Source organism: Labrus mixtus, chromosome 20 (genome assembly GCF_963584025.1).
Source record: "Labrus mixtus chromosome 20, fLabMix1.1, whole genome shotgun sequence".
NCBI lineage: Eukaryota > Metazoa > Chordata > Actinopteri > Labriformes > Labridae > Labrus > Labrus mixtus.
The window spans coordinates 13,072,594-13,100,470 of record NC_083631.1 but is presented as its reverse complement, the minus strand read 5'-3'; the positions used below and the strand labels follow the sequence as shown (position 1 = coordinate 13,100,470).

The 27,877-nt window shown below is 39.4% G+C and overlaps 3 protein-coding genes across 6 annotated transcripts; 1 reads left to right on the top strand and 2 right to left on the bottom strand.

Annotated features, from left to right (window-relative positions):
* Positions 1-17: 17 nt before the first annotated feature.
* On the top strand, positions 18-17,626 carry zc3h7a (zinc finger CCCH-type containing 7A). 2 transcript variants are annotated; one of them, XM_061065478.1, is made up of 22 exons: positions 18-158; positions 1,491-1,574; positions 4,318-4,357; positions 4,520-4,723; positions 8,925-9,128; positions 9,694-9,774; positions 10,090-10,143; positions 10,228-10,267; positions 10,360-10,712; positions 10,813-11,065; positions 11,176-11,349; positions 11,439-11,597; positions 13,223-13,428; positions 13,764-13,864; positions 14,007-14,188; positions 14,301-14,362; positions 14,533-14,669; positions 14,785-14,890; positions 15,043-15,151; positions 15,260-15,393; positions 16,688-16,851; positions 16,944-17,626. In XM_061065478.1, the coding sequence occupies exons 2-22, from the start codon at positions 1,507-1,509 to the stop codon at positions 17,131-17,133; spliced, it is 3,021 nt and encodes a 1,006-aa protein (XP_060921461.1). In that variant the 5' UTR covers positions 18-158; positions 1,491-1,506; the 3' UTR covers positions 17,134-17,626. The 2 variants fall into 2 exon arrangements, with proteins under 2 accessions (XP_060921461.1, XP_060921462.1); XM_061065479.1 differs by lacking the exon at positions 18-158 and having other exon boundaries at positions 1,310-1,574; positions 8,925-9,083.
* Positions 17,627-18,960: 1,334 nt separating this feature from the next.
* rmi2 (RecQ mediated genome instability 2) lies at positions 18,961-20,531 on the bottom strand. The gene is made up of 2 exons (XM_061065480.1): positions 20,212-20,531; positions 18,961-19,159 (listed from the first exon to the last, which is right to left on the bottom strand). The coding sequence occupies exons 1-2, from the start codon at positions 20,474-20,476 to the stop codon at positions 19,008-19,010; spliced, it is 417 nt and encodes a 138-aa protein (XP_060921463.1). The 5' UTR covers positions 20,477-20,531; the 3' UTR covers positions 18,961-19,007.
* Positions 20,532-21,476: 945 nt separating this feature from the next.
* ubfd1 (ubiquitin family domain containing 1) lies at positions 21,477-26,494 on the bottom strand. Of its 3 annotated transcripts, XM_061026620.1 has the most exons (8): positions 26,416-26,434; positions 26,203-26,234; positions 24,561-24,839; positions 24,254-24,462; positions 24,103-24,168; positions 23,881-23,986; positions 23,695-23,777; positions 21,477-21,904 (listed from the first exon to the last, which is right to left on the bottom strand). In XM_061026620.1, the coding sequence occupies exons 2-8, from the start codon at positions 26,216-26,218 to the stop codon at positions 21,794-21,796; spliced, it is 870 nt and encodes a 289-aa protein (XP_060882603.1). In that variant the 5' UTR covers positions 26,219-26,234; positions 26,416-26,434; the 3' UTR covers positions 21,477-21,793. The 3 variants fall into 3 exon arrangements, with proteins under 3 accessions (XP_060882603.1, XP_060882604.1, XP_060882602.1); XM_061026621.1 differs by lacking the exon at positions 26,203-26,234 and having other exon boundaries at positions 26,416-26,494; XM_061026619.1 differs by lacking the exon at positions 26,416-26,434 and having other exon boundaries at positions 26,203-26,404.
* Between the last annotated feature and the right edge of the window lie 1,383 nt (positions 26,495-27,877).

Here is a 27,877-nt window from a genome sequence, read left to right as displayed (position 1 = left end):
ACAGTAGAAGAAGAAGTAAAGGGCGGCCTTCAGCGGATACAGCACATCTTGTCAAGTTATTTTAGCTATAACGAAAAATCAGTTTCCCTCCTTTTCGGTAACCGACTTAAGGTTTGTTTGGAATACAGATCCATTCATGTAAGTACAAACAAGAGCCACTGTTTAATGACTGTGGAATATTAACTGCGTCTCGGAATAAAAGCTGAACATCTATTGCTCTCTATTGTTTGCGTTGGGGGAACTAGTTCAACTTGGACATACCTATGCTTTGTTAGGTTCAGTCTACTTCCTAGAAACTTAGTTGGGTAACGTCATACAGATGGCTATGTTGGTGTGACTCCAGCACCGGAAGAAACTGTTGAGTCTAACCATTTCATATAACTCGTGTGGTAGTGGTTAAAGTGTGTCCAGATACAAATTGCTAACCTTTGCTAGCAAATGATGATCGCTAACGAGAAGTCTTCACTCGAGCCGCGGGTAACGCACACGTGCGCTAAATGTCATGTGCCCATTGTCGGACACGTCGCTGTAAGACGCGTTTATTAACTTACAAAAAAAACAACTTTTATTGTTACGGCGTCTTCCTCCAGTAGACAGGCTGTCATCGTAAAATACACATGTCTGGCAAACAAAGCTTTTGTACATACCAGTTTGTTTATAATGTGAAGTTAATTTGTGCTTTGCTGGCCAAACCAGGAGAGTCAAACCCGACTAAAAAGCTAACACTGTTATCATCTTCCTGAGTCATTTTCTATCATATTTTGGATGATGCAACCCGGCTCATCATGTTAGGAGACAGTTTTAAAACAAGTGAAACAGTCAAACCATTGTTTTTGCTTTCAACTTTATCTGTGGCGATTGGTAGAAAGAGCAACCCTTTCTGATAAACTGTGATAAAAGACCGGCAACAATAGAGATACTCCAACACAAAGTGTGTTTGGACAAATGAGCAATTTTGTCGTTTTGTTAATATGATATGTAGAACTTGAATTTCCAACAACATGGAAGTTAAACGCTTTCATAATAGTGCCGTGGAAATGATGTCCGATAATGGACACCTGCTGTAGATGATATGTGAAACAGTTTGCCGGGCCTTTTAGTTAAACCCTTCTCGTCTACAGCTTCTGATATTTAGAATTTAAATTGTTGATTACAGTAGAGGTTCAACAATTGTTAAAGGTAACCTTATCAGCGGACGAGCTCGCACAAACATTTAGTCTTTATTTCCGGAACTACATGTGTGTCGTCATTACTTCACGCGGAAGCTACAGTATACAAAGGAGGCAGGCAAGGTTTTGAATACTTCATGTAATATATGCCTGGCAACACCTAGCGCGTCATCTGTCAGTCAACCAGTTTGACAACTTGTGGATGATGATTAATGACAAGCAAGGAGTGTGTTTGATGTGTCTTTGTTTTTTTCTCTTTCAGTTTGCATGTCATTATAATACTGTGTGCCATGATTTCAGGTTCTGACCGAGGAGGTGGACAATAAAACACGCAAACATGTCTGGAGCGTGTCAGGACAGACGGAGTCGCTGGCAGGAGATTCAGAAAGGCCTGCAGTTCATCCAGTAAGTGGCGTTGTTCCTGGGTTCCTTTTATCGACTGCTTTAAACATGAGGCTTTGTAATCTTTGTAATCTTTGCATCCTATGTTGTTGTATGTATGTTGTCCAGGACACTTGACTGACGGCTAGAAAGCAGACCTCTGGTTATATTATAGTTCTGCTTTTAATACGGGACATTTTCCCTATCTGAAATCTGTATTCATACATCACATAGTTCACACATCACATTGTTTTAGTGGTGTTTTGCATAACGTTGTATGCGTTTTATTTAAAAAAAAAACAAAAGTGAAAGTTAAAATACTAATCTGTGTGTCATTGGCGAAATGGAAACCATCCTGTCATTCAACATACCGGCCAAAGTACTGAAGTAGGCTTTCACAGCCTGTTGAATTTTTATTGTGTTCATGGTTTTTGTCCTGTCACGATCAAAGAAACATCATCGATGTTATTATTTACGTTTAAAATGCGGCCTTCGCCCCTTTTACAACTCTTATGTTGTCCCTTACAGAAAATATTTCAAGCTGTACCTGACTCTATTTTAATTATGTTAGCTTATATATCATGTTCTGTATGGATAAGATATACTTTATTCATCCCAGCAGGGAAATTTAGGTGTGCCAGCATACATACAAACACACAACACAACACATATATACATACATATCCCACCCATACAAATCCCTAACATCTATCAATGTTTGTTTACACACGACTTCTATCTGCTCAGTTTGCCGTCCTTCAGTTCTCCTCTCCACAAACATTCAGATGCACACACAGAAACTCACACAGCAGTGTCTCCCACCCTGCCTCTCCTCCTCTCTTTGCCTGTGCACTCCTCTGTTGCCAATATTCATCAGCAGTACATTTTATTAACCCAAGTCATCCAAATAATAGAACAAGTGTTTAAAAGTTTCACTTGCAATTCCATTATGACAACAGGTGATTTGCCTGACATCAAACTACCCCCCCCCCCCCCCCCCCTTTATTTGTTTCTTTCGCTTTAATTATGTTCCTGTCATAACTTTTAATCAGAACAGAAACTAAGTTACCTTTAGCGTAAGACAGTAAGGCAGGGCAAACTCATACTAGATCCGGACTAACTGGGCCTGAGCGAGGTCACCTTTTGTACACAACGTTGTAATACAACATACGCATGGCTTTACATGATCATGAAGTGTGCCTGGTTCACAAGACAGGCAGACTCAATATAAAAAGGAACATGTGGTAGAGTCCGCGTACACACATCGGTGAAAAATCACTGGGACTTTGTGGCTTATTTTGAGTCATTTTTCTCGGATACAGCCTTCACACTCCGAGATGTCTTGATAATGGAAGGCTGAGATGTTTAGTGTCCATGTTGTGTTCCTGTGCTTGTGCTCATGCATGAGCTTACTGTACCATGCCAAGGCACACCTCTTCCATCCATGCCAGGCTCAAGGAAGTGTGCCATGCTTGAGCATGGACTAGAGCACTCACACTTGCCACGAACTGGACTTTGGGGGTCAAACGTGCTTGGGCACGGTACGGATTGCTTAGTGTGGGTGCACCCGAAGATTTAAGATATAAGCACAGCAAAGAACTGAGAATCTCTAAGTTAAATGTTAACCATAACTGGATTTATTACAAAAGCAGTCCTATTACCGGTAAGATAAAATATAAAGTACCACTTATTAAAATCCATTCTTAAGATGAGGATTAAAAACTGAACACCATAGCTTTTACATAGATTAGCTTGTGTATGGAACAGGGGAACTCTGAGATTCTTTGTCCCTATCCCCACCTGGCATTAGGTGAGGAGCAGGATTTATATGTTGTTGACATCATGTACCTATTAAAGTTGAGTTTGTAACTTATTTGTGTACACCCCATGCATGACACTGGTCTAAATTGTAAGTTAAGATCACTATATTTATTCCCACTGGCTTTTTTATTGCTTCTGTTTTGATCATTAGTTTTCTTGAGATGAAAGTGTGATAAACCTCCGTTAAACCTCCTCATCCTCAGTGTGCAAAAGAAGGAAGCAACTTTAAATGCCAGAAAGCAACAACACGCAGAATGAAACAGCTTAGCCGTGATTATTGCACAGCTTCTCATCACGACATTCAATGATCAAACCTTTAATTTTACAGATGGCTTTAAGCAATGCACCAAATGATTAAAAACACTTCGTGACATTTATGTGTTCTCGTGCAGATTTGTAAACTGTGTATTAATGCCTCTGGCTGGCTTTCAGAACCTCATTTAGACCATCCTCTGATTTACTTGTTTTTTATTGGTGTGTGGTAGATTTAAACACACCACCCCCTGAAGAAATATCTGCTGATCTGTATTGTATTTTAAAAAACTAAAGTTACATGTTCGTAATGGACAGTTAAAGCCAAATGGAACCGTTTAGATTTAGTAGTTGTTTACAGCTCTTCTTAACTTGTGTGCTTTCAGCAGCTATAATAATTAATACCGTCACATAGAAACCACTGATACACACAACTTCCTGTCTCGATGTCCAAAGTTGAGGTTTTTTTGTGTGCAAAAAGAGAAAAAAGTATAAGCTTAAGTACTAAGGAAGAATAAAAACGAAATGTACTGATGTCCACAAAATGACGACCACAATTTTAGTTTCATATCTCTTTTGTTCTGATTGAAACTGTGCTCTGAATTATCAAGACTGTAACTGATCAGCTCACTCATGTTGTTTTTGTTGTGCTGAATATTTGATTATATCATGACCTTTTTTTCATTACTTCTAGATCAACTCTTCCATTTCCTGGAAGTCAAGATCAGTATGAGGTAAGCTATGCTAAAAATAACTTCTAACACTGCCTGTGCAGCATTGAGGTTAACTGATCTGTGCATGTGTACTGGGTGCCCAAATTAAAGAAAAGGGGAAAAAAAAAATCAGCTCCACATTTGAAGCTGTTTTGTAGTGATCTGGTTCTTTTAAACTTTCAGGTGTTCATCAAGGATCTCGTGTGGAATCTTTTCGGAGAGGGGAACGACGTGTTCAGAGAAGGCGACTGGACAAAATCAATCGAGATGTACACTGAAGCCTTGAGTATAGCAGACTACGCTGACTCTGAAGAAATCTGTGTTCCAATAGGTTTACTAGAAAAGCTGTATGCAAATCGAGCTGCTGCCTACCTTAACATTGTTCCGGTGAGTATGGGCGCCTGTCGCACATGAGATCCAGCTGCTTTGAATTCCCACTCCCTTTGAACTCACCATATAGTTTACATATTCTGTTGAGTCTCAACTACATTCAGTGCTTGTTGTATGTTTTTTGATGAGTAGAACTTGAACATTATTGAGGATGTTTACAAAAGGTAGTTAAAAAAAATATGATGATTTCTTTGGTTTTGGCCAATCAGACGATGTTAACCATTATATGTTTTTTTTTTTTCTTGGGGAAGATATATATACTCAGGGATGTGATTCTTTGGGATTCATCAGCAATTCTGGATTCCATGACATGCATGGTCCGCGTTATAAATCTTGCAGGAGATCCTTTACTTATACGGGGTAGCATTATTTGGGTGGTAGAGGGAGTGATGACTGGAAGTCAGCGAGTGTGTGAGAGTTACTTTGTTGTCATGACCAGAGTAGTTGAGAGAGCAATTGGTAGCTGTAAGAAATAACAGGATGAATGTACAGTTTAAGCTGTGTGTTCAACAGTTAACACCACAACTTCTACCTGGCTCCCATGTGTTGCTACGGTTTGCTGCAGACCAGTGAGAGTGGAAGTTAGCTACAACTTCAGCCCTGGAGCAGACCAATAATTATCCCCTGTGTTTTCTGACTACATTCAGGTCTCTGAAGCAGGAAAGGTTGACACTTTAATTTGAAGTGTCAAGGCGGATTGATGTTTTGTTTTCCTGTCGCTTCCCGGTCGCTGTTTTGCATACGTTACTCTCGTCAGAGATAGTAAGGAGGCAAGATGACTCACTCCACTCGGCAACAATCTCATGTCGGCACACAGCATAAACACATGCACAATGACGTAACCAACTAACGTTCGAAACACATCGCAGACTAATTTTCTCATCAATTTTTGCTTTTAAATGTCGACGAATCGTTGCAGCCCTAATCAGAACCATACATTTTTTTATTTGTCTGAAGTTACAGCTCCAGGAATTCTGCGGGGGTTAAATTAAAAAAAATAGTAACTGTTAAAGTCCACATGTGTTTTAATGAATTCAAATAAATGATCTGTCATTAATGTGAACAAAAATCCTGATTAAAACTTACGAGATTTAAAAAAAAAAAAAAAAAAAAAAAAGACTCAAAAGTGGACACAAGACTGGATCAAAATCCGAACAAGGTGAAAAGGATAGTTGATTAGAAAGGAGGAACGTTTAGACCCCCAGTCCCCCCTTACTTTATGGTGCCAACTATTAAATGACACAATATTTAACTATTTAATGGCATTCACCTACAGTTTGTTGCTGAAGACAAATACATACTTTAAATAGCAATAACTTTTAGGTAACGTTTATGTTCATCTGGGATGTGCTTGTCGGGGGCTGGGAGTTATTTTTTCTTTTTGTCCTTTGTCAGTCACACTCCTGATATTGAAAACATTTGACCTTTCATACACATGAGTTAATGAGTTGATTATACATGACATCAAAAAATGTTGACATACAATAATAATAATGCATATGTTTTTGTCATCTTGACTTGATCGACTTTCTCACTGCGCTGTCTCTGTCGTCACTTTGTAGTTCCCCTACCCTCATCTGTGCTGTAGAGTCTCTATGATGCTCTGATTAGATCAGCCTTTTAGAACAGTGCCATTATTTATTTTTCAAAATAGTGTCAAACCCCCTCATCAACTTTTCCCATAGCAGGCATTGTGACCTGTCAGATGTTTCTGTGATTATCACTAATGACTGCTGACTGTCTGTTAATGTGCACCAGCTCATTGGGACCTGTTATTATGCATTCTATCTCACTGGCACACCTAAGAGGAACACAGCCGCCGATAGTCTTTGAAGTTACACTTGTACTTTCCTTCCATCGAGTTCTTTCAATGAATCTGCAGCATTACTCAATAGGAAATGAAAAAATGACTCAACAATAATGTTCGGACTAAAATGTCAATGCAACCTTTTAAATCAAACTTTTACCGAGGAAAAAAACACGAGTGCCAGAACATCCCCTTATGTCATTTATCAAAAACCCAGACAGACTGGAGTGTGTACTCACCATTTTTACCTCATTTCAAACACAAGAAGAGGAACTTTAAAGTGGAATTTTTTTCTGGAGTTTGCAGACTCTCCATGTAAAGAGCGCACAGCAAAACCCACGAGAAGACGAGAAGAGAAGTGCGGGACGAATATTTGAGACCTCGCATTGTTTCACTTTGTGACTCGACCTTTACGGCTCGTCTTTGCCTGAGGACATGAAGGGCTATGACGTGGTGGGGTGGGCCTGACCTTTTTGATGTCTTTTTTTTTGTGACAAGTTACATTTAATTATACTTTGAGTCTACATTTTACACGAGATGTTTATTAGGGACTAATTTCCCTGTCGATAAAATTAAATTATGAATCCAGCCGAGTCCAAACTCTTGGAAAACAGCTGTAATTGAGCACAAATTACTCAACACCGCTTAACACTGGATGTAAGCATCTGCAGGTAATTAATGAATGATTGTTATGCAGAGTGTGGTGGCTTACGTAAGCAATGCTAGCACCGCCAGCTTTCAGTCCACATGCCTGTGCTGCTAACACATTGCTCCAGTTGAGTAGTTCTATGTCAAGTTAAACATGACACAGCCTACATTCAACTTCATCTCCATTTGTCTTGATGCTCCGAGCTGAGAGATTCCATCTGTCCACTGTACTGGTTTCTATCTGTATAGTGGAGCATTAGAAATCAAGCAGAGCTACAGTGGCGGGTGTTACAGCTTTCATACAACAACATGACCTCAGAAGAATGACACTGAAGCGGGGGACGAAGCCACAGAGTCTGCATTCGATGCTATAATGAGAGTTTGTAGTTTGACAGAATCACAATATCAACAAAAGAGCTGTAGAACATACTGGCCGACAGAAAACACAATGCAGCAGTTTGATTATGTGCACGGAGATTGCAGCAGTCGCTGGCATACAATCTATGGTGCAACCGATCGCAGGGAATAAATGTCACAGCCCCCTCCTTCTCGTTCGAGGGGAATTCTCCGGATTATATCCTGCTGCGTTCTCACATCAGTTCACTCCGAAATTTTAGTGGAACGCCAGTTTCTGAAGCTAAAACAAGCTGTGACTAAAAGCTCCACATTTTCGGAAATGTGATAATTCAATTTACCAGAAGTTAGACGAGGAGATTAGGTTAGCCTAGCTTAGCACAAAGACAGGGGAACTGTATACTGACACTGTTGAGCGATGACACATTTTATGCTGTAACTCCTCTGTCACACCCTTAATGAAAGATTAGTTAAAAACAACTGTAGGCAGGATCACAATGCACTTCTCATACACTTCTCGTACTTATTTATAGCTTTGACATCAGATCCTTTCATGGTCTGAGTGCAGACTATTTATCTCCCTGGCCGGTCACAGCCACTTCCTGTAGTTCTGCTGATGCCTGGAAATGTTTTAGTGCAAGACTCGTTTAAGATTAAGACACGAGCAAGAAAGAAAACAGTAGGTTTTTTTTTTTTTTTTTTTTTAGAAATGTCAAAAAATATTATTTTCTTAATTTCTAATTGTTGCCTGTATTCATCAGGTTATTTACAAGTCTCTTTTTGTGGTTTTAGGGAAGGAGTGTTGGCTAAGAAAGGTTGCAATAACCCTGACAACATAACGTACAGTAAGGCTTTGAGGTTCAGTGTGATGTACAGTAACGAGGCATTCATGCAAATCTAGATAAACGGGAATTAATGTGTTAGAAAGTTGATTAGTCGTAACTCTTTAGATATAACAAACTGTGTGATTTGTTTGCCCAGTGATTTATAGTTTATACTCCATCTGTTATACCTAAATAAAACATTGTGTTGAGAATCCTTCTATCGCTGTCTCTTGGCGTCTTTAGAGCGAGCAACTGTTGACGCATTTCAAACTTTTGACATCTGAAAAGTTGAGACACAAAGCAAACCAGATAGAAAACGTCCATTTGGTTCGAATAGATGCTTTCAGAGGAACATTCTGTCCCTCTTCCCTCCTGCGTCTGTCAGCTTTAAATCATGTTAACATGACGTTAAAAACACTCAGCTGTCTCCAGAGAGACCACACCCACACCTTCCTCGACTCGCCCAACACGTCATGTCAATTTATGATCGATGAAGAAGGTCTTTTATTCTCTGTTGCAGCGCTGGGGTCAAGCTTTTCATGTTTTTTTTGTTTGTTTTTCCTAGGGACTTTATGACCAAGCGTTAGAAGACTGTGAAAAGGCTCTCCAGCTGAACGAGGGGAACTACAAAGCACTGTATAGGAAAGCCAAGTCCTTAAAGGAGATGGGGAGACACCAAGAAGCCTATGAGGCTGTTGCCAAATGCTCTCTAGCAGTGCCTCAGGTAATGTTGCCTGACACCGATTCTAATGGAATTCTGAAATTTCAGGTAAAAGTGAAGAGTGTGCACATTTGATTCTCTTGTTTTCATTCATTTCCTGACTTAATACATCTGTTCGCAATGTTTGAACATACAAATAAGTATAACTATTCAGTTACTTTAATTGGGGATGTGAAGGCCACACGCCTCCATCACAACTGATTTACTGGCCTGGAGTGAGATAATGCTAAATACAGAGAGGACTGTCAGTGTAATGTTAAGGCGGGCAAAAGTTTAGCAAGATGCAGTGTGTAGACGACCTCTCTTCTTCTCTGTCTAAATGAAATACTGTAGTTTTATTCAACAGCATTCATGGCTGGTTTGGCATCATTACCGGCTGAAATGAATGCAAAAGGAGTGTATAAGTCCAGACTTTTTTAAGCATGTTTCACACACTATATTTAAAAACAAAAGTGTTTTGGGAAATAGTTGGTTTCATCTTGTAGGTAGAATGTATTTTTTTTTTTAACTTTAAAACAAACTTTTTACAAATTATGAGCATAAAAACAAAACAGCATACATATCTAACACTATATATATATTTGAATAAACTGTGAATGTTATGTTTCACCAGGACGCCAGTGTCACACAGCTGACCCAGGACCTTGCCAAAATTTTGGGATTGAAAATCCGTAAAGCCTATGTGAGGAGTAAGGTACGTGTTTCCTATATCATCGTCACTCTTTCTATATTTACCCGGGGTGCTGCATGGTTTACCAGGGTGCTGCCTCTTTTTGTTTTTTGTTGTCCGATGCTCCCTGATCCCTGATTTACTAAAAAATATTCCCTCCATTTTTAATATTTCTGAGATTAAGTTTGACATGTTTGAGTTGGTGAAATAAAGAATTCAAATATGTAATTTCAGGTTTATGGTTTACAAAAAGAAAAGCATTGAGGCCTGTAGTCTTGTATAATTAACTAAATGAGAATTTAAATTCTTATGTCAGCTTTTGTTGTTCTGTTAAAACAGCCCGCCTTGAATGTTTTGAGAGGGTCAAATTATCAAGATGCATCATGTGATAAGGTAAGCAGCACAGCACCTTCTGAGTATGTATTTGTACTGTCCTAAAAATGTCATTGTTCATTTATTTCCCTGTGATTCTTCCAGTTTACCCATGGCTCGTCTTCAGTTGAAGACATAGAAATCGGTAACTTAAACACGTCATACATTTTTGATTGGATAATTCAGTTGCGACAGGACAAAGATCACTCATCCTGTTTTTCTCTGATGTTTTTCAAGAAGTGCCTCAGCTGACGGTGGACAGGAACGCCGTAGCTACAGCCCCGAGTCCAATTCAAGCTCCAGCTGCGGTTCACCCGTCTCTGAATGATGCCGTGGTGGATGAACTTCCTGCCGTCAACAGTATCTCATCTGTGCCCCCCTTGACTTTATCTGAGCCTCCGGGCTTCGAGTCCGTCACCCTGCCTGTGTCTGTGCCCTCGCCTGTTTCTCTTCCTGTGCCCACATTTGTTAACGGGTGCAGGGGGAGTAATTCTTGCTCGATGCTGGAATCCAGTCAGGACTTTGACGCAGACATTATTGGGGACGACTTGGACGATCTACTGGACCAAGCTGGCCCTGAATCAGCCATGGTGAGTTTGCTGACACGGACCTAGGGTCAGGTTGATGAATAAATTGTGACAAGGTGTTGATTTTGGCACAGGTGTGACTTTTGTTTGTTTCTTCCTTCAGGTTATACCCACGGTGAAGGGGCCTCTTCCTTTGCCTACCAGTATTGCCTCGGGCAGCACCATGTCCAGTCCGTTCCTGATGCCATCTCACATCAACTCTTTCCCTTACAGCAGCACGCAACAGTGCACCGTCAATCTGCCCCCACTCTATCACAAGTCAGGGAATAGTGCTTATTTTGGCATGGACACTTTTGATGCCCTCACACCACCACTGGACTCTCTGGATAGTCTCAGCATTTCAGACTTTAAAACAGGTAAGGCCACTTTGTATCCTGTCCTGCTTTATCACTTGTTCTACTCTGCTCAGATTAATATCAGCCTCTCTCATGCACTCTTGTTTGTCTTCCCTCTGTTGCAATCTCAGATTATGCTGCAAATCCATTCATACCACAGCTCAACAATAATGCCACCCCTATGGGAATGGCTGTGGGGATGCCTGAAGTGAAGGGTCTACCCCCCGCTGTGGATTTAGCCAAGAACCCATTAGCTGAGACTCATGAATTCCGACAGGCGTGCTCGATCTGCTACGTCAAAACTGGTGAGGAATTGTTTTTACAGCCAGCTGTGTGTCTGTGTCGTATGTATATAAGGTGTGTTTTAATATATATTTTTTATATTTTTCCACAGGGCCCGGTGTGTTGGATTATGCACTTCATACTGAGGAGCATAAATGTAAAAAGGATGCTTTACTTGGCAGAATCAAACATTCACCAGACAAATCATGGAAGCTCATTCGGCCCAGACCTACAAAAACCCAATATGTCGGACCTTATTACATTTGTAAAGGTAACATTTCTACTTGTGTACATTTAAAGTGCTTAGAAATAGTTGCATTCACTTTGATATTAATCATTTTCATTCTATGTTCTAATCATCTCGTGAAAACATGCCACAGTGTTGTGACGAGTGCTGTGTAAAATGTAAATAAAAAATAATTAGCTAAATATTGAAACCTCATTTGACGGAAAATGACACAAAGACAGCATATGATGTGTTTAAACTTGAGTAGTTTCATTGTTTTTTTGAATATTATACGCCCCCATTTGAATTTGATGCCAACAGCATGTCTCAAAAAAGTTGAGACAATGGCAACATAAGCTTGAAAATGTCTGAAGGAACTTAAAACGGTGAATAAGGTTAACTGGCAACAGGTAAGCAACATGATTAGGAATAAAAAGGCCTTTAGAGTTTATTTAAAGAGATGGGGACCATGTGAAAGTATGTGAAGGACTCCTGGTAAATAGACTTTAAGATTGTTTTTAACATAAAATTACAAAGAATCGTTGGATTTCATTCTCTACAATACATTTATTTAAATAATCAAAAAAAAAAATCTGCATGCAGGGGACAAAGCTTAAAAAAAACAATATCCGTTGGCCGTCATCTTTAGGCCCTCAGATGGATGGCCCTGCATTAAAAACAGATCGATCCACGTTCAAAGAAACTTTGCCTTTTGAACTAAGTTCATCGCTGTATTCACAAATGCTAGCTGACACTACCACACAAAAGAGACAACTTTATATAAAGCAGACCCAGAAACGCTGTCTCCTTCTCAGGGTCTGGGCTCATTCAAAACAAACCGTGGCTAAGAGGAGAACTGCTGAGATGTGAGGAGTTAAAATTTGACTTTACCATCCAGTGTTGTTACACGGTATATGCCTAGTTCAAAAGCCAACATCTGTGATGGTTTGAGGATGCATAAGCTGCACATTTGTGAGGGCACCATGAATGCTGAAACATGTATAGAGGTTTTGGAACAACGTGCTGGCAAAAAGAGAACTTCATATTTAAGGAGGGTACATTAAACGTTACATCAGCATGGCTCCATGGTAACAGTCCTGGTGATAAAACTGGCCTTCTGTCATCCATTCATGATTTTTTGAAGCATAAAATAACAAAGGAGTCTCTGAACTGTTGAAGAGCTGAAGTCCTACATTAAACAAAACATTCCACTTTCACAATAACAAATGTGCCTCAATGCAACAGCATGCTGAACACATCACTGTCCAAACTGTTTTTTAAATGCGTTGCTGGCATTAAACTGAAAGTGGGAATATCATTTTACCAAAACGTTGACATTTCTAGTTTCATTTTGACATGTTGTCGTTGTGCTATTTTCAATAATTAAAAAAAAAAAAAAAAAAAAGGTTTCAATGTTTTGCTAATCATAACATCACATTTTCTATAAACGTTAACACAATGTCCCAACTTCTTAGGAATTGGAATTTATGCAAATACTGTTCCATGGGCGTGTTTTAATGTTCAGCTCTTATCTCTCCTTGCTTTTATATGTCCCTACCTTTGAATACCCTTGTTGAATTTAGATCTTGATTTCAGGCCCTTTCCCATTTAACTCAGCACAAAACTTCTGTTTAACTTGTCATGTGAAAACCCCCTGTGTTTTGTTTCAGAGGTGGCTGTTGGAAAAGAATGCCTGTACCCAGGACACTGCACATTTGCATATTGTCAGGAAGAGATTGATGTGTGGACTCTGGAGCGGAAAGGGTTTATCTCCAGAGAACTCCTGTTTGATCCTTACGGGCCCAACTCGCACATCAGACTCACTGTCCCCAAGATCTTACAGGAGCATCATGGGATATTCATGTTTCTCTGTGGAGTGAGTATTTATTGACCCCGTGAGCCCCTTTTTGAAACACTGTTTTTCAACCCATTGCTCGTGTCATTGTTCATCTACATTTGAAAAAAATCTGTTGTAATGGCATCAACTGATTGTGCACAAGTTTTACGAGCACAGACTTTGCTCTTTCCAAACCCAAAATGAAAATAAGGCCATCAAACACTTTGCTTATTTGTAATAATTGTTGTCCTTGTCTGGTGCTGGGAATGTATGATTGATAATTAATAATATTATCCTGGGGTATGATGCTCTAATTATCACGTTTCTTTTGAAGTATTGATTATTAATTAAATTGCATGTTGTTTAATTTGTAGGTGTGCTTTGACCACAAACCCAGAATAATCAGCAAAACCAATAGAGATGACCCCACACTTTGCTCTCATCCAGTGACAAAGCACGACTTTGAGGATCATAAGTAAGTCTTTATACGTCACTTGAAAGGGTTCATTTTATGGTTCAAGTATCGTACTCGTTAGCAGTACCTTGTGCGAACGTTTCAGGTCATTTTAAAAAGCAGGGAAGTCTGGTTAGACACTGTTGTCTTGTTTGTCTCTCAGGTGCCTGGTCCACATTTTGAAAGAGACCACAGTTCGTTATTCCAAAATCCGACCGCTGAGTCCTCATTGCCAGCTGGATCTTTGTCGCCATGAGGTCCGCTACGGCTGTCAGAGAGAAGACGACTGCTTCTATGCCCACAGCCTCATCGAACTGAAAGTCTGGATGATGCAGCACGAGCTTGGTAAGGCTGCTTCTTCAAAATACTCAAAGGGGGCTTGATGGTGTTGGAATACAGAAGAAATATATTCTCTGCGTCATTTTTCCATTCATTCGGTTTTTATTCTGTCATAAAGGAATCACCCATGAAGGTATTGTCCAAGAGGCAAATGCAACAGCTTCGTTCCAGGGAGCCCAGGTAATACCAACAGAATGATTTTTATCTGATATACATTTATCAAGCAACTTCCTGCCCAACACAAACTGGGTTTGAATGTTTCTGGGTTAACAAGCAACCTCGAGTTGTGCTGCATTTGGTAAAATCATGTGTCGCTTACAAAGATTGTAACCAGCTCTTACATTTCATAGCAGATTACATGTACCCAAAGACGCTTCGGGCCTCCAACTCTGAAGATGATGTTTGTCTGCGGCCAGTGCTGGAGGAACGGCCAACTCAGCGAAGCTGACAAAAACAAGAAGTATTGTTCAGCCAAAGCAAGACACACGTGAGTACTCAGCAGCCTCTGGTACCAAAAAATGTGAATAGTCTGTGAATTGATGAGTTAAAAAACAAATGCTCAATGATTACACCACTAACTCAACGTCTGTTTTCTGTCTCAGATGGGCCAAAGACAGGCGGGTGGTGCTTGTAAGTTCCCATGAAAGGAAAAAGTGGACAACAGTTCGACCACTTCCAACCAAAAAACCCATCCCATCTCAATTTGAGGTATGTGCGCAACATGTTTTCCCATCCTGGCGGTTATTTTATTGTAAATTTCCCCATTGTGGGATAAATAAAGGATTGTCTTATTTGTACGCTGTGTTTCTGTTTTGAACAAGTCTCCAGCAGAGTCACAACATGTTTTTGTTCTTTCTCAGATTTGCATGCATGTGACGGCTGGCAAGAAGTGTCAGTACATTGGGAATTGCACGTTTGCTCACAGCGTTGAAGAACGAGACCTTTGGACCTACATGAAGGAAAACAACAGTGAGTTTGGTTGAGGAGATTAGTTTTGTTTCCTGTTTGACTTCCATTAGTTGAATATAATTAAACCTTGATGTGACTTCACTAATCAGTCATTTTACTCTCATCTAGTTCCAGATATGGATCAGCTTTATGAGCAGTGGCTGCAGTCTCAAAAGCCTGGCTGGGGTGATGAGGCCTCCAGTAACTCTGTGAGGGAGAACGGCAAACAGATCCACATGCCAACAGACTACGCTGAAGAAGTGGTGAGTTTGAAAGACCAGCACATAGGGACGCCATGCTTATTTTCCCTGGTGATAAACCCACATCCGTTTTAGGGCTTTGTGTTAAAAAGTCGAGATAAATGAATATCTATGAATAGCTTTTTGATCCGAATACTTTAATTTTCAGTAAAGCTCAAACAACCAGTTAGTCCTGCGATTTTTCGTTTTTTTGCTAGACACTAAAGTACCCCCCTCCCACTGTAAGTCAATGTTTGAGCTGCGGTGAAGCAGAAATGAATGTCTTCTGCAAAAGAACAAATAGTGGACCTGAGGATCCTGAAAGAGAGTGAAAGGGAACTCTCGCTCTGAAACTGAGGTTGTGGGTGCTGTAGAGCAAAAAAATCTCCTTAGTGGAAGCCGGTCCTTAAAGGCTTTATATTTTAAATATATTTATATTTTTCACACTTAAATATAATAGAAATCAAGTATATCCTCTGTGAGTAATGACTGTCTACAATGGGTGAGTCCCACTGTCTGTGATGCTTTCAGAGTTTTCCAGAGTCCTATCTTCAGTTTGTTTACATCGCCAGCCCGACGGCTGACTCCTCCCCTCGCAAATAAAAGTTGTTTAATTGAGGGACTAGAGAAAAGAAGAATAATATACTGTACTTACTGATTAACTGCGTTTCTAGATCACGCTTATTTCGTGTAAATTTACATGCAGGGTGAAGATACGAGCATAATAAAGATCGCTAGCATTAGCATGCTAACCCACAATGCACCGCAAGTTGTTTTGGTTTCATGCTGGTGCTCAAGGGTGACATCTGCTGGATCAAAAAATCGCATATAAAGCCTTTAAGGTGGCTTATTCTTCCCATTTCTAGAGTGAATTGTTTTTATCAAAGACTTTTATTTGGTTAACCACCTTTTTTTTCCACGATGAAGACGAGGCGTTGACAAGCTAAAAACAATGACTTTTTCTTAACAAGATGAGGCAGGAATAAATCTTATTGGTGGGCTGACACACATTAAATATCCATGATATCCCCCCCCCACTGTGCGTCCAATTTGTCGGTCAAAAGACAGAAGAGGTGTGTGTGCTAGTGAAGCAGAGGGACAAAGAGAGCACGAGCTAATGTGTTATTACACCTAGCTTGTCTTTAATGTAATATACTAAGCTAAACGTTGACATGAATTTTATTTCTTATTTTCCATGTTTACACACTTGTTTCAGAAAAATGTTTGATCATGAGAATTTGTCATGGAAACGTATTGACAAAAAAACAGACAGTTGTACGTCATCTGTGTAACTGGGGTTTTCTGTGTGTTTTCACAGGCGGGCAATCACTGTTGGCTGTGTGGTAAAAACTGCAACAGTGAGAAACAGTGGCAGCAGCATATCACTTCAGAAAAACACAAAGACCGAGTGTTTAACTCTGAGGACGATCACAACTGCTGGCAGTATCGATTTCCCACGGGCACTTTCAAAGTTTGTGAGAGGTAAGACCGTGAGCGGAAGAAGAAAAGAAAAACTGCACGTCTCGGCACGGTTCCTGGCGTTTCTGACGGTTCCACATTTGTTTTTCCGACAGGTTCCTCAAAGACACGTGCACGGAGGACGACTCGTGTAAACTGGCACATGGGGCGCAGGAACTAAAAGAGTGGATGGAGCGCAGGGAATTCCTTTTGATGAAACTTGCCAAAGCCAGAAAAGACCATCTTATAGCACCGAATGACAATGACTTTGGAAAATACAGTTTTCTCCTTAAACCCATTTTATAAATCATGTGACGTCGATATTCATGTTCACTTGCAAATAATGCAGTATTCAAACAAAGTGTTGAGTCAGGTGATCCTTGAAGGGGCCTCTGAAGTGCACAGGGAATAAAATGATCCTGGCATGGTTTTAGAGAGGGGGTTCAGGACCAGCCCTCTGATTGGTGGCTGGTTTACTTAGATTCGACTACAGGAGTGCTAATGCTAACAGCAAAAAGTGTGAGACACTTGAAGCTTTTGCTTTGCACCATACAGTAGAATATCTGAGGATGGTGGTGACACCAGCATGTGTAGGCCACGTTCAGAGACACAGATGACCTTAAAACAAAGTAATTTCTTTCAATAAAACAGTTTGTATGTTAATGACCTTTACCCTTCAACAAGTTTTAAGTATGGATTACTTAAATTGAGAGTTCAGTTGGCATTCTCACTTTTCCATTTATCTAACAGTGTTACCTGTGTAATGGGCACCACGCCAAATAAAGCCTCGTTTTTTAAATCCGTGTTAAAACTTCTCGGTGTTCCATTTATTTAACATGTGGGATCACTGGGGGAGGAAGAACTTTAATCTTTAGCCAAATAAAATGAGGTAATAAAGTCACATTGATATTATTATTCCAATATGACAGCAGTCACTACAGATCAAATGATGACTGTTAATTAATGTTGTACATTATTCTCACTGACGGATTAGTAATGTATTAACAGCTTTTAGTTAGTGGAGGTGACACTCACTTTATACGCCGTTATGTAAATAACTGGTTTATATTTCAGAATACTCTGTGACATTTGGTAAATGAACTTGAGCTTGTGGAGCACTTTTACACCGCATGTCACTCATACACACTGATGGCAGAGGTTTCTATGTAAAGTGACAATCAGAAGTAGCTAATCCATTCATACACTGCTGACAAAGCAGCAGGAGCAACTTGGGGTTAAGCGTCTTGTCAAAGGACTTATCGAACATGTTGCTGCAGGAGCTGGGGATTGAACCCCCAAACCTTCAGGTTGAGAGATGACTGACTACCAACTGATTATATGGAGCGATATTGTGAGTTTGAATGAAATCGAGCCATTTATCAACATTTTTGACAACTTTTATTATTAATATTTTCCTCTGAAATGTGTTGAGTAAGAACAATGAAATGGAGACGCTTCAGTGATGATTAGAACCTTATTTTATACGTGCAGTATCAGGGGAAAAAAAAAAGTTTCATCCCTCATGTTCACAAAGAGTGAAACTGTTTCCATTCTAATTCAACTTTGAACTTCAACAAAGGTTTCAACATCTCATGAACTGATTTACAAATGAATAAAAAATGTCAGTAACATTCCCATTCACATACATTCTTGTTGAACCGCCTTGTTTCATCTCTAAATTGATTTCTACATTTTTGAACTGTTGATAATCTTAGTCATTTTTAAAGATATGTTCAAGAAACAAGATTCTCCTGTGTTACTTTTCTTCCCAAGCTTCGGTAAGTATATTAAACAGGAAAGCGGTCCTCCAGCTGGGTAACCATTGGGCAGTTATTTTTAGAGGAAGTCCACTTCAGCCTCATATGTGCTCCAAAGTAAACCATCACAACAATAAATCCAGCATTGAACCCTACAGCTCCTCTCTTTAAATCTAAATGAGTCTTGAAGGTTGGAGCCAAGAGGGAAACATCTGCTTTTCAAACGTCACACATCATAGTATAAATACTTTAATATAATAGAGTGTTACGTTTGCATCATAACTCCCACTAAAGATCCTTCCATCTAGGCAGACCCCCCCAGTTCAGTCCTGTGAGGTTTTTTGTAGAATCACTTTTATACCTCACACACACACACACAGAGAGAGGGACACGCTCCACAGCAGCACGTTGTTCTCTCTGCATTCACGCCAACAGCTGCTGTAGCTCCTCCACCTCCAGCTTCCACATCCGCCTGTGAAGTGCGGCGAGCTCCGAGAGGTCTGCCATCTTCACGGCACGGATGACTGGCTCCGGGGAGACGGCCAGGATGACACCCATCACCATGACATATTTGCCTGTGAAAAAAAAAAAAAAAAAGGGAAGCAGCAGGTGGTTGATTGTTCAGTGACAAAAGACTCGAGGAAACGAGGATGGTGATGCGACGATATGAGGCTGTGAGAATTTGACAGCGTAATGTTCCTGCTTTTGAGACTTTCATCCATATCCATAATGTAAGAAGGTAGGCTACACCAAATAATCCTGACTGAAGTTTTCCAGTTAGTACAAATAATCTTTAAAAGTTAACAAGGTAATTATCAGTGTTGCTTATTTCTTTAAGAAAAACAAAGGTAAAATATTTGTCTAATGTGATCTATGAAGAGACACTGACATTAGATTTTTCCAATTTTCAAAACACAACAACACCTTGAAGTGATTAAGGCCACATATCTATGTGGTCCCAGCTTCTCAGGAGATTTACTGTTTAGTTAATCAAAATTAAATGTCTGACTTTAGGCTGCTGGTCTGACTTAACAAGTCATTATAAGACATGACTTTGTGCTGTTTTTAATTGAGATAGCTGTTTGACAAACACTAGTGCCTGGGCCTCTTGGTCTCTTACGACCCCTGGGAGTCTGGACCTTATTTGGGCAATCCAGAGGAAGAGAGGGGAAGGAAGAAAAAGGAGGAAAAAATAATAATAATAATAATAAAGAAAGGAAAGAAAATAAAAATAGAATGAAGGAAAGAAGGAAAAAAAATAGGAATAAAAAAATAAAAATAAAAAGCATACACTTGAAACACACACACACACACACACACACACACACACACACACACACACACACACACACACACACACACACACACACACACACACACACACACACACACACACACACACACACACACACACACACACACACACACACACACACACACACACACACACACACACACACACACACACACACACCTTGTATTGTTCTGCATCACCTAATAAAACATTTTTTTTTTTAAATTGGGCAATCCAATGGTAAAGTCAAATAAAACATAGTTTGGCCTCGCCTGAAACATACAGCCTATCAATCTTCAGCTTTCAAAACGTTAACATTATTTATTTATTTACCTTGGGACAAACATGGTTTTCCTTTTGGGATGCTGTTGACGCCTTGAACACCAAACGTTCCCGTCTCATCCATCAGCAGGACGGTGTTTCTGTCTATCTGGACCTCGACCACCGTCCCCTGCATCCACACCAGTGAGACCGCAAGAGAGCGACCCTTTCCCAGCTTGATACTCCATCCATCCCCGCTGTCGGCCGCCGTCCTCAGCTGACCGGACAACACTTTAACGGGGGGTGGCCGTTTCTTCTCTCCGGTTGTTTTGTTCATAACTAACTTCTGCTAACTTCTGACAGCTGACCCATGTCTGGAAGTGTTTGTATCACACCCGCACCCCGCCAAACAACTCGCATGACGTCTTGCACATTTCGACATCATTTCCAGCTCCGGTCTGGAAACCTTCAAAGTAAAAGCATCCAATATCGCTCTTAAATTTTGAAGTCGTTTGTGAGAATAGTCTTTGAGATAAATGGTGTGAAGAAGAATCCGGCTATCATCACTTTCGTAATGTGTGAAACTGTACACAAACCTCTAAAACACAAATGACAGTTTTGCCGTCTGCATAATTATAAAACCGTTGCCATTAACGAAACAAGAAAACATTACATTAAAGGGATTATATTTGTGTATACGAATTATAAGATTGTAAAATATCACCACATCTGGCACAAGATATTTCTTTGTGATCCATAGAAATGGAAAGATGTTTCTTTCATCGTGTTATATTTATTATTATTGTGTAATTTGTACTAACTGCTGAAATATTGGTAGGAAGCACAACAATCATTTTTACCTGTGAACAAATTTGATTGAATGTGAAATTTGGTTTAATCCACATTTTATGTTTTAAAATAGGTGACTGTTATTTTTTTTACACCATGATGTCTTTAATTTATAAAATTAACAGACCCCTTCAAAGTATTGAAGTCATATAATGTGATATTAATTTAAAACTTAAAATGTGTAAACCCCAGAAAAAAATCAGGTTGTTTGAAATACCTAAAGAATGTTTTTATATAGTCTACACAGGAAGTGTTACTTGGGGAGATTTGTCAGTGACATGAAAACCCTTTATTAGACTAATGTTGAAAGTCCTGATGTGGCCTGATCCAGAATAATAATCCACAATATGAATAGGGACCTTCATGGAGCTGTCCACTCACTGCTCCTGTACAACTGAACAATCATTAACTGGGCTGAATGTGCAACATTTTAGTTCCATATAAAGTGATTCAAATTCTGAGGAAACAAACGACAGTGCCTCAATGTGTGAGTTTCATTAAATAAGTTTTATTTCTTTAAGAATAACTGAACAAAAGTGTTAGCAATTTCTGTACAATTGTTTCATCAATTTCCCTTGGATTTGCAGAAAACCTTGAATGCTCAACAGGGCTGAGAAATGTTACGCTGCCACATAGTGCACCTTTAACCTAAAAACAATATGATTAGTCCGTAGGCATCCATAGGTTCCTTCCAAAATATTCCAAGAAGCTCGTTGAGCTTCACCGCTGACTCCAGTTTCTTTTCTTTTTTTTTTCCATAGGCTCGTCCTCTCGATCCCAGTTCATCGTCAAAAAAAGAGGCACATTAGAAATACTGCCATTTTCCAAGAACTGTGTCTTTGATTGCATCGACAAACTGTACAGGCACCCAGTAGACCCAATATTGAGAAGCTTCTGTTGGACCCAACTGAAAAGCCTACAAAAGTGGGAAAGAAATGGTAATCTTATTGAATTGCATCAAAAATGCTCACACGGTGTGCAACAAAAAATGTAAATACAAACACCCCCCCCACACACACACACCCACACACACATGAAATCTGACTTTGAAATAAATTCAGCTGAAATGATATGAATGAATATTCAGATTTCTGCATGCTTGGACTTCGCTTGGATAATGCTTGTCAGTATTACATTCAAAGAGGTGATAGGTAGATGTACTGAGCTTAATTAACTACCCCTTGTACTCTCTAATTCCTTTTTTCTGATTAAGAGTGTGAGACAATCAAGGCGTAATACTTCTCTACTATCAATGTATGGCTCACTGTTTTAAATGTATAGCTCCCTGCCAATTAATATCTTAAATCAACATGACCTCCTCTGCAGGTGATCCAGAACACTGACCTGAAGTAATGGGTCCTACAGTTTACTAAACCTCAATAACAAGTGAACCGTAAAACAAGAAAACTCCCTCAAAAGTCCACTCATACAGTAGCTTGGATGTTTAACTGTATGATAGGGAGGTAACTGTATTTGTATTCGTCCCCAACTGTCACGATTCAGAACAAATTTATCTGAGTGGGGAAAAAAGGCTTTCAGGTGGCTGTAATGTTCATAACTGTTTGCCAACCGCTTTTATACAACCACAGAAGAAGAAGCAGCAGACGCAACAAAACACAAGAAGAAGTAACGTAACAGGATGACACGGCTGAGTTTGAAGACCCGCCTGCATCTGTAAATCTGATGTGTGAGGAACCTTCAGCTTCTCTGTGTGACACGTTCTCATTGGTGACATGTTGAACGTGCTCATGAACGTTACACACCTCGAGGTGCCAATCACTGGAGCTGGGCAAAAGAAAACACGTCCAACAACTTACCCCTACGTTTTTTTTCCCCTCTCTTTTTGTGTTTTGATGTTTCTGACACTACAAGCTGTAGTAACTACTACAGATGGTTCTAAACAACACTACATGGAGAGCACTGTCGCTTCTTGCACTCATGAAAGTTCAAACTGAATCACAGAAACCTAGAATTTTCCTTTTGGGACTTTTTGTAGTTTCCGAACCTTGACCCTGACACTGAGGTAAGAACCGAACAGTGACGTCTGTGTACAGTTACACCCCGACTGCAGATCAACAGTTCTGCTTAAATACACTTAGAGCCACTGCTGTGACATTCACAGCTTAACAACTTCCATTTCAAGACTTCTCTGGTCTTTTCTGCCTTCCGTCATGTAAAACCTAAATCAGACTTGTGTAAAAGCTGCTTTTTAAACTGCAATTATTGGAGCACAAATGAGTACAAAATCATGTTGAAAAAAGGGACTCAGCCTGAGCTGTAATACATTATCCTGAACTTTATATTTGGCAAATCAATGCTGCCATGACACATCATTTGTTCCTCTTAAAGAACAAAACTTGATCTCCTCGAGACAACCCGATTCAATTAAGATACTTATTCGGGGGACTTCTGTTTTTCTCTGACAATGAAAAAGAGAAGTGCCTTTAGATAGAAAGGTTAATGTAGAGAAAGCAGTGACATTTCCCGCTCCACTGCAGAGCCCCAAAACAGCAAATGATGGCCCCATCAATCTGACGCACACAAACTACAGTGACTGCAGCTCCACACGCAATCGCCACTTCTGCAGAAGAACTCGTACATGCGGTTGAGTTTAAAACAAACTATTCATAACGCTCCTCAGACTGTGTCACCCTCTCAGTGTCTGGCCTTTAGTCATGACATGCAGGCAGACGTAAGAACAGTTACCATCATGTGATAGTCCTCATGGCCTTCGATGGGTTCAGACAATACGTTTTTAATGGAGCCCATCGGGACTTTCTCCGTCCTCTCTGTGGAGACGCAGACAAAAAAAACAAAAAACAGGGAAGACGTCATCATCAGTATGTTTGTATTGCTGTGATTTAGCCATATGAAAACCAGCCGTAACCTCACCCTTTGTTCCGAGCCATAACTGATCCTGCTCCAGTTTGAATGTGAGTCTAACTTTTCCCCCGGACTTGTTAAACATCCCGGATAAAGGCACTGTTGGTAACCGTTCCTGTTGGTGTGAAAACACACTTCGCTCAGATATTAAATGTATAAAATCAATCTAAATCTGTTAAGTCACTCAATGCAAAACAAAACAGAAGCTCATCTCCATTCATCCTGTCTCACCTTTGTTCCTTTGACAGATGGCATTATGTCCTCTGGTTTACCTTTGTCCAAAACTTTCCTGTGTTGCTGCAATAACAGGGATGTTATTAGAATCTCAAAACGTCATGCATATTCTCCTCCAACATTTCGAATGAAATGTTATTCATCTTACCTTTTGCCTGCATAAAGGCTCCTTCTTGTTTTCCTCTGCTTTGACTTCCTGCTGAATGACCTCTTTGGGTGTGTTCACAGCTAATACATCATTCATTGTAGATCCTACCACCATGATTTTTGCACCATTTGTAACCTTTATTTCTCGCAGCGTTTTGTCCTCTGGAACCAATCCTTTGTACATCACTTTCTGCATAGCCGGTGGAAGACCTAGGAAGATGGAGAAGAACATGTATTATATCTTTGTTTGTGATCACTTAAAACATCCGACATGGAATGAAAGAAAGACTTGGCATGAGCCGTCTTACCAGTAAGTGAATGGATGCTCTCTTTTAGTTTGGCTCCAGTGTCATCCACAGGAATTTTCAGATCATATTTTTTTTTGTTCCAGATAATCTTCACGTCCACCATCTCTCGCTGGTCGTCGTCGTCGTCTGCGTCGTCCCCATTGCTAATACTAGATTCCTGAGTTGAGGCATTTCCTGCATCTGTGTGGGACGTAGTTTCTGTGTCACCTTTTTCAGCACCTTCACATAGTGGTTCAGCTTCTTGTGGCTTTGCCTCAGTTTCCATTATGACTTCTTCACCTACAGGAAGACCATGGAAACATAGATTGAGACACTTTATATTCAATTAAACCAAAAGGTTGAGTGCACAGTTGATGTTTCTCAGAATAGAAATGCCACATTTTCCAAATAGATACAAATAATCTGAAAAACTCATGTACTTTTTTACTAAATATTAGTAAAAAAGTACATGTAGCAAAGACAATTCAGACGTGTTTCTAGAAACACTCTGTGTTGTTATTGTTTCATAACCGTATGAAAACAGCCAAATGAAGTTTCAGTTCAGCTTGAATGCAAAAACAAAACTGAATCTGGTCTGTGAATAAAAAAAACCACAAACAGTTATTGAAACATTACAAAGTCATTTCACTGACAACATCCTTCAAATAATTAAAAAAAAGATATATACTACTTTGCCGCTCTACATCTGAGAATAATACATTTAGACAAGAAACAAAAATAAAGTGTAGGAGGAAAACCATTTGCATCTTTTCGTTTCATCTCAAGTGATAGTTTTTGTTTTTAATTGTACCTGCCCGATGGTAGAAAAATATATTTTTTCCCATACTTTTTACAAAACCTTAACAATTTTAATTTAAGTAAACATTTTTGTTAAATCTAGCCTTGGTTAACTGTTAGTTTGTTGTAGCTGCTCTCAAATACTTTTAATGTTAAAAATATATTATAACTGATAATAATGTCATGCATTACAACACATTCATTCAAAGCTAACATATTGAAAGTAGCAGTGACTCAACAGTTTTATAAGAAGTGAGTAATAAAAAATGTCTGCGTTCGCTTTTTCTTCTACCCCAGTCCTCTCTCGTGGTCTTTCTAGCTCTTTCCATCGCTGTTCTTCTTTGCAACTAGAGATCACTTCTTCTACGTGTAGGCCTATTCGGTGAAGGGATAAATCCGACCCCTGAACTTAATCAGACTATGTTATTGAAACAAAATATGTACCCGCAGATCCTGTAAATCAATACGGTTGGCCTTATTGGTTACAAACTGGTGAGGTTCACGTAACATACTGTGAGTCAGTAATTCGCCGTTTCCATTCACTACCACACAACATTTGGTTATTCCTATACAAGCTCAAGTAAATCAATTCTAACAAAAAACTGCCTAAATCTTCCATTGCTTGCTTTAGCCATCTAGAAATAGAGCTACATTTACCAAATGTTAGCAAACGACTACGTTAGCTGGCTACAACACTGGGGAATCTGTCAAGAATAACGTTACGGAGACACGTAAATCTCCACAATACTGCACGAATAGCGTGATATACGAACATGTCAGTCCGTGACATGTGTTTTTTTATTAATCGCGTTTTGGCTCAATGCAAAGATATGAAGAAAAGCTGCTGTGTTTTCTCTATACCCACCATCCTGGGTCGCCATGATGATTGTGTACAATCTGTTGTAGGTTGTAGCAAAGAGATAACAGAGAGCAGGATGAGACCTGATATCCAGGAAGCGAAAGATGACTGTAACAAAACTCGTGTTTTAGCGTAAATGTACGCGTGACAGCAATGCACACAGAAAAACACACATTTCTTGTTTCATAAAATGGTACTAACTAGTGTCGCGGTACTTACTGCTACAACATTAGGACATTTACAGTTTCTGTTAGCCGTTGGAGGAGATGGACAAAATTAGACTGCGCATGCGACATAGAAGGGGGAAAAAAATCGTACGGTCAAATAAATTCTATTTTTATTAGCCAAAATATTGTGGCAATAAAACTTAGACACAAAAATGTAGCACAATAAAAAAAAATTAAACTAAAAACGGTAAAAATTACAAAATGGAAGTATAACTATATAGTGCAAATTTGGCGAACCCGGAAGTGAGTAGCACTGAACTCTCTCGCTTTGAAAATGTTCTTCGTTGTTGTGGCAGCAAAAAAAAGACACCGAGAGGTGGCATTTTACTCAATGACTATTGGTTGAGCTTTTCTTCTTCCTTCATTTAGTATGACGTTTTGGGGTAGAAATGTTGCACTATCGCCAACTATTGGATGCTATAAAGCATATTCAAACCATGGCAAATTAAATATTTTACACCCATTCGCTTCACTGTCAATGAAGCATTAACCCATTATTAAGATTTGTTAACACCTAGGCCTAATTAAAAAAAAAGTTAATTGGCTGGATGAAACTGAAAATCATTTTTTGTTGAACCTCTTATCACTTCAAATCACACTCAAAGATGGATTAAAAAAACAACAACACCCTCCTTTGTAGATTTGATCTCTTCCTTTGTGTTTCTACTTATCACACAGATCACCTTTGTAAAACAGTTTTAGTAATTTTCATGTTTTATAGCCTAGGCTACTTGTAAATCAGGAAAAAGCAATAAAGATATTTGGGTGGGAGAAAAAAACTCTCCTTGGCATATACTGCTGTAAAAACACAGTTAAGTCTATTTTTACAGCTACTCTGCTTTTCCTCCAGTCACAGCTTACCACTGTTTAAAGTTTTTTTTGTCAACATGAGAACTTTAAGCATCTGATTCAAATGACAGTTTTTGAATGATAATGGGATTTCATAGTTTAACAGTCAATCCACAACATTGAGATTAATTAAAAAATAAAACCCACAATAAATAAATTATCTGTGTATATCATATCTTGTAGCCTGCATTTATATCAAAGCATTTATTTGCACCCTAATTCCGAGTTCCTGTGTCAGACTTTATTAAGTGAAGCACATAATTAAACATTAGGCTATATATTAATTTCTTAACAGTAGACACTTTGCAATCGACTCAGTAATTTGAAGAGAAAAAAACATCGACGCCAGAATGACAGTTATCCTGTTTGAAGGGAGAATAATCCTCCTGGTTACCTCTGGAAGGCAGCAAAGCTAAATGACAACAAAGTGCACGAGAAGAAGAAGCTGCGGGAGAGGATGAAAACAACCATGACGAAGAAGAAGAAGAAGAAGAAGGAAGACCGCAAAAATTGGTTTTAATAAAAGTCACAAGTTGTCATGCGTACTTGGTATGATAGGAGGGAAGTGCTCTTATTACAGTGCTGTACTGTTACTATCTGTGTCC

What these genes read in the sequence shown, in the direction of transcription:
- ubfd1 (XM_061026620.1), bottom strand. An exon ending in AGCCTTTATGCAGGCAAAAG is followed by an intron (nt 24,169 to 24,253) that starts GTAAGATGAATA and finishes CTGTTATTGCAG; the next exon opens with CAACACAGGAAAGTTTTGGA. An exon ending in ATGAGGACTATCACATGATG is followed by an intron (nt 21,905 to 23,694) that starts GTAACTGTTCTT and finishes CCACTTTTGTAG; the next exon opens with GCTTTTCAGTTGGGTCCAAC.
- rmi2 (XM_061065480.1), bottom strand. Translation starts at nt 20,476, where the DNA reads ATGAACAAAACAACCGGAGAGAAGAAACGGCCACCCCCCGTTAAAGTG. An exon ending in AAAACCATGTTTGTCCCAAG is followed by an intron (nt 19,160 to 20,211) that starts GTAAATAAATAA and finishes TTTTTTTCACAG; the next exon opens with GCAAATATGTCATGGTGATG.
- zc3h7a (XM_061065478.1), top strand. Translation starts at nt 1,507, where the DNA reads ATGTCTGGAGCGTGTCAGGACAGACGGAGTCGCTGGCAGGAGATTCAG. An exon ending in CATTTCAGACTTTAAAACAG is followed by an intron (nt 11,066 to 11,175) that starts GTAAGGCCACTT and finishes TTGCAATCTCAG; the next exon opens with ATTATGCTGCAAATCCATTC. An exon ending in GATCTGCTACGTCAAAACTG is followed by an intron (nt 11,350 to 11,438) that starts GTGAGGAATTGT and finishes ATTTTTCCACAG; the next exon opens with GGCCCGGTGTGTTGGATTAT.